General features: G+C 38.4%; 1 protein-coding gene across 5 annotated transcripts in view; it reads right to left on the minus strand.

The window, feature by feature from the left end:
* The window catches only part of mast4 (microtubule associated serine/threonine kinase family member 4), a 97973-nt gene that overhangs the window by 46007 nt on the left and 46272 nt on the right, over positions 1-5694 (minus strand). For all 5 annotated transcript variants that reach the window (XM_046067628.1, XM_046067627.1, XM_046067626.1 and 2 more), the window contains exon 4: positions 2508-2539. In XM_046067628.1, coding sequence (XP_045923584.1) covers positions 2508-2539 — 32 coding nt within the window. The remainder of the gene's footprint in view (positions 1-2507; positions 2540-5694) is intronic.

Genomic DNA, 5694 nt, shown 5'->3' on the forward strand with positions numbered 1-5694 from the left:
AGCTGCAAATAAGTATTTGCACACCTGTCTATCAGCTAGAATTCTGACTCTCAAAGACCTGTTAGTCTGCCTTCAAAATGTCCACCTCCGCTCCATTTATTATCCTAAATTAGATGCACCTGTTTGAGGTCGTTAGCTGCATAAAGACACCTGTCCACCCCATACAATCAGTAAGAATCCAACTACTAACATGGCCAAGACCAAAGAGCTGTCCAAAGACACTAGAGACAAAATTGTACACCTCCACAAGGCTGGAAAGGGCTACGGGGAAATTGCCAAGAAGCTTGGTGAAAAAAAAGTCCACTGTTGGAGCAATCGTTAGAAAATGGAAGAAGCTAAACATGACTGTCAGTCTCCCTCGGACTGGGGCTCCATGCAAGATCTCACCTCGTGGGGTCTCAGTGATCCTAAGAAAGGTGAGAAATCAGTCCAGAACTACACGGGAGGAGCTGGTCAATGACCTGAAAAGAGCTGGGACCATTGACCATCAATGACCATTTGGATGATCCAGAGGAGTCATGGGAGAAAGTCATGTGGTCAGATGAGACCAAAATAGAACTTTTTGGTCATAATTCCACTAACCGTGTTTGGAGGAAGAAGAATGATGAGTACCATCCCAAGAACACCATCCCTACTGTGAAGCATGGGGGTGGTAGCATCATGCTTTGGGGGTGTTTTTCTGCACATGGGACAGGGCGACTGCACTGTATTAAGGAGAGGATGACCGGGGCCATGTATTGCGAGATTCTGGGGAACAACCTCCTTCCCTCAGTTAGAGCATTGAAGATGGGTCGAGGCTGGGTCTTCCAACATGACAATGACCCGAAGCACACAGCCAGGATAACCAAGGAGTGGCTCTGTAAGAAGCATATCAAGGTTCTGGCGTGGCCTAGCCAGTCTCCAGACCTAAACCCAATAGAGAATCTTTGGAGGGAGCTCAAACTCCGTGTTTCTAAGCGACAGCCCAGAAACCTGACTGATCTAGAGAAGATCTGTGTGGAGGAGTGGGCCAAAATCCCTCCTGCAGTGTGTGCAAACCTGGTGAAAAACTACAGGAAACGTTTGACCTCTAATTGGAAACAAAGGCTACTGTACCAAATATTAACATTGATTTTCTCAGGTGTTCAAATACTTATTTGCAGCTGTATCATACAAATAAATAGTTAAAAAAAAATCATACATTGTGATTTCTGGATTTTTTTTTTTTTAGATTGTCTCTCACAGTGGACATGCACCTACGATGACAATTTCAGACCCCTCCATGATTTCTAAGTGGGAGAACTTGCAAAATAGCAGGGTGTTCAAATACTTATTTTCCTCATTGTATTTCATTGTCAAAGTAACGCATAGAGAAAGTACTTTAGATAACGGTATGCTATGGACATTAAATACAGAAATTACATGTAGTCGTTGTGAAAGGTATACTTTATATATCACCAGACCATATAGGGCAAAGCGTTATATCAATTATTCCTGTTGTATATACACATGAAATAATTGGTAATAGCTTGCCAGTTATCAGCATGATAGCTAGCTGCATACATTACATCTTTGGCTGTTTTATGCAACGTGCGTGCCGTGGTCTAGATAAGATGGAGAAAGCCAAAAAAGCAATGCAAGCACACAAGCTCACTGGCTTTCCTTAAGAAATCCACCGAACCCCGCAAGTATTATAAGTGTTTGATTGTTTGACGGTGTGAGGCTTTAATTATAGAGACATATTTATTGCATGTACTGCTGGCAGCTCCCAAAAAAGCCATAACGAACGAACTAGCTCGAAAAGGAATTCCAACACATGACAGGTGGTAATCAACAATTAAAGGAAAAAGTAACTCCCATGTTGAGATTACAGAATACACAATTGACAGAGGGATGTTCAATTTGGTTAAAGGCAACAGAAGAAGTTTTTACCTGAGAGGACTGTTTGCTGGCCAGTGGAGAGGTTGTGATTAATCATTTGTGCGCTTGTTCTTGCTCACTGTATTTATTCTTTGTTGTGCTATTTTCCATTATAATCACTTTCCTGGACAAATAAATAAATATTACATCCATTTTTAAACTGAAACATAAAATATAGTATGCAAGTGCCATTAGAGAATTGCATAGTAACTCGAACTAAATTATATTTTGCTTATTGAAGCTAATTTGTATCAGTTTACAGCTTGTTTGCTGACTCTAAAGAAGAACAACTACCTTTACAGGTCACGTAATTGCCATCCATCTTAGTTATGTGACTATTTTACAGAAGCACTGTTAAATGTGTTTCTAATGCAGGTTAGACTAAGTAGGCTAAATATAACTAACAATTCATACGTTGTCAGACAATCTTCGCAGCTAATTGGAGTAGAAATGTTAACTTTACTCAAACAAACATTCATACAAATATTATTTTAGCTCATTTGAGAATCTGTACCAACAATGTAATAAGTAGCGTGACAACTGGAAGTTAAGGTTTATCACATGGTATTTCTGTTAACCACCCTGTTAACATGTAGCTGGGTACTTACAAACTGCCTCTTCTGGGAAGACTCAGCTCTTTCTGCAAATGAAAAGAAAAAAGTACAAAAATGTAACACTTTAATATAAGCTTTAAATATTGCATCAGTTGAAGTGTGCATCCCACTAACAATAACAAAAGAAAGTCACTCTACATAAGCTATAACACTGACAAGTTTACTTGCTTATTTATGTAAGCTGGAAAATTTGTCAGATTCATGAGAGCTGTTGTTGTAACCGGTTCTGATGACTGTTTTTAAATAAATGTCAAGCAGCAAGCCTGTTCACTGGATTCTAGAAAATTGTAGTAATATTATAGTAGTATACTTGTAAACAACACTAAACATTAAACTTTGCAGACCAAAATTCTGAAAGTGAAAATTAAGGAACAGAAACAAAACATACAGCCCACTATTCTGCTGCAGCGGCTTTGGCAGGTGTGAAACTGGTACATACTAACCAGAGAACTTGGCAAGAAGTTTAAAGAAAGCATCTGGATTTAAATAAATCTAATCACACACCAGCTGAACCAAGATGAAAATCATGGAAGGGCATTGCTCTCCCAAACCCATTTCCTGTAATCTCTTTACTACTGACAATAGTTAAAGACATAAAATTCCCAGAAAGACTTAACAAAAGTAAAATACATTTGGAAGTTATTGGTTTTCACACATCAGTAATAACGAATGGACCTGAAAAAGGTTCATTTTACACCTTCCAAATCAGGTGTAAACTAACTTCATACTTCATAACTTCATACTTAAGTAAATACACAAATATGAATCCATTTCACAAACTGTTCTTCTCATGTTGCGAGAGAATGAAACCAGACGGGTTTCTTTAAAAAAATAAAATAAAATAAAATAAAAAGAGATTACTGTATGTTGCTGAAGCCAACTGTACAAGGCAGAGACATACAGAGGTCAGGGTTTAATAGCCCAGACAAAGCACCAACAATGCCCTCATTGATTTCTTCAGGGGATTATGCATTCTCACAGGCTTGTTACTTAAAGGATAATACTGCTGGCAAACACATGCAACATTTCAAAGTCTTTGCAGTCATTAAACAACTTTGACTGAATTAACACAATGTATACAGTCTTTAATCCCATTCTGTATGTGGTGGATATTTGTTAAAAGTAGACCTGTCTTCAGTCCTTAAGACTTATAACTCACAGCACAGTGTGCAGAGGAGCTTCTAATGTAATGTGCATTAAATAAACGCACATTACATTTTAAAACTTACGCTTTAAATTTAACTTAAAGAAGTGGCTAACGGGTAGTCAGGACTGTCAATATTACATTTAGACACTAAATCTTGCTTCCATCTCGTCTTTTCTGTCCTGCCTTTTTGTGCTTCTTGTACTATGCCTACGAGGTTGTCTGGCTCATTTGTGTTTAGATTAAACACAAGGTTAAACCTCTGTTGTTGTCCCAGTTATATAGCTTTTTTGTGCATGTCCAAAAATGTATGCCGTTGCTATTATACAATGTTTGTTATATGGAGTGACAGTCTGGTTTGTGTGTGCACGTGTGTGCTGGTGTTGATATTGACCAACTGTTCTTGTTTTTATGTTGATCAAGTAAAATTTTTTTTATACATTTACAGTAAATTTTTACTTGTATTGGGCTTAACTTGTATGTACTGTTTTAATCCTTTTATCTTTTTAGGCGTGACATATTACGATCTGTGCAGGGACAGCAGATGTAAAATAGCCTTTTCGCTAATTCTGGCACATTATACATTTATTTATGTATTATTAGTGTGCATTTTTCCTGTTAAATAAACCTGAAATAAATAAATAAATGCAGTGGCTCTAAGTTTGGCTCAGTACCCTGATGGTTTTCATTATCTACCTGAGATGTAGGTGAATGCAATCAGCTAGATGGTAGGATCACCGATCAACACTCCAAACCACACTCTTTGTCCGTGTATGATTTTTACTTACTTTTAAAGCGTCATGCTCAAGACTAGTTGTCTGAAATGCTTGCCAAGTTTGAACGTGGAAGGTCCCTCAAGTCCTCTGGCGCAAGTCCTTAGTTTTAGTAGTAGTAGTTAGTTTTTATGCTCAAAGCTGGTGGAAAAGTTCCTAGAGTTTACATCTTTAAACATAAATTGAAAATATCACCTTTTTTAGTCTGGCTTTTGATAAGAATATTTTATGAATGAAATGTGCTATACAAAAAAGTTTTGACTGATTTTCTATTTAGTGACACACAATATACTGTGTTCAGAAGTGTTGTAGACACATGAGATATGATGTAAAAAAGATGGGTAACGAGCGGGCCATGGGCTTGTTCAGTGTTTTTAAAGTCTAAGTAGTGCCAGTCTAAGATGAAGGTTGGAGTGTTGACAAACAAACCAATGAAGACATAGAAATGCATAGAAAACTATGCCATTTAACTTCAGCTGTTTCATTTGGTTAATATACTTTGGTAACTACGTACATTTAGAGGGAGAACGTACAGCTAGTGTTAGTTATTTTGCCCCCCTATTCATTTTGTGAAGCTGTAGTACGGACTCAGGAGAACGCCTTCAAACATTGCTCAGCTGCTTCACAGAAATGAAATGACAAGTTTCATTAAAACACTCCAAAGAACATATTTCTCTGAAGGCTCATCAACAGATGCTGCGCCAGTGCCACATGGAAAGCCATGCAAGCCAAGGTCCAACATCAGCCACAGAGACAGACGAGCACACTGTGCACACATCACTATATCCCCCTTAGAGTTACCACAACTGTTTCTTTAATTACAGCAGTTTCTTGTAACGAAGCAGATCGTTTCATCACCCTCACAATGTTTCCATGTGCTCTTTTATAATCAGCAGAGCGAAACAAATACAAAGCTCTCCAGCTCAGATGATATCAAATCGCTCCCTACTGGATCCGTCTTCTTGCACAGAGCACAGATAAATAACCAGGCTTTGGATCCGTTTTATTTTGTGACTACAAATCTCACTGATATGATCATTACACATTTCATTGTCTTATAACAACCTGATAAGGGTGAGGTCCTTTGTTTCATGGAGTGTAGGACACCGAGTTGATGTGTATTGGCTGCTCCAGTCAGCAGAAAAAGTGCTAAGCCCCACTCTCCCTTTGCTATCAATTAGGGCTTAATGTCTGGCTTCCCCTGCTGCCTACAAAAGACCAAGGGCAGAGAGCTTCCTTGGGAGACATGACCACAGCTCACACA

Source organism: Micropterus dolomieu, linkage group LG13, assembly GCF_021292245.1.
Source record: "Micropterus dolomieu isolate WLL.071019.BEF.003 ecotype Adirondacks linkage group LG13, ASM2129224v1, whole genome shotgun sequence".
Taxonomy (NCBI): Eukaryota; Metazoa; Chordata; class Actinopteri; order Centrarchiformes; family Centrarchidae; genus Micropterus; species Micropterus dolomieu.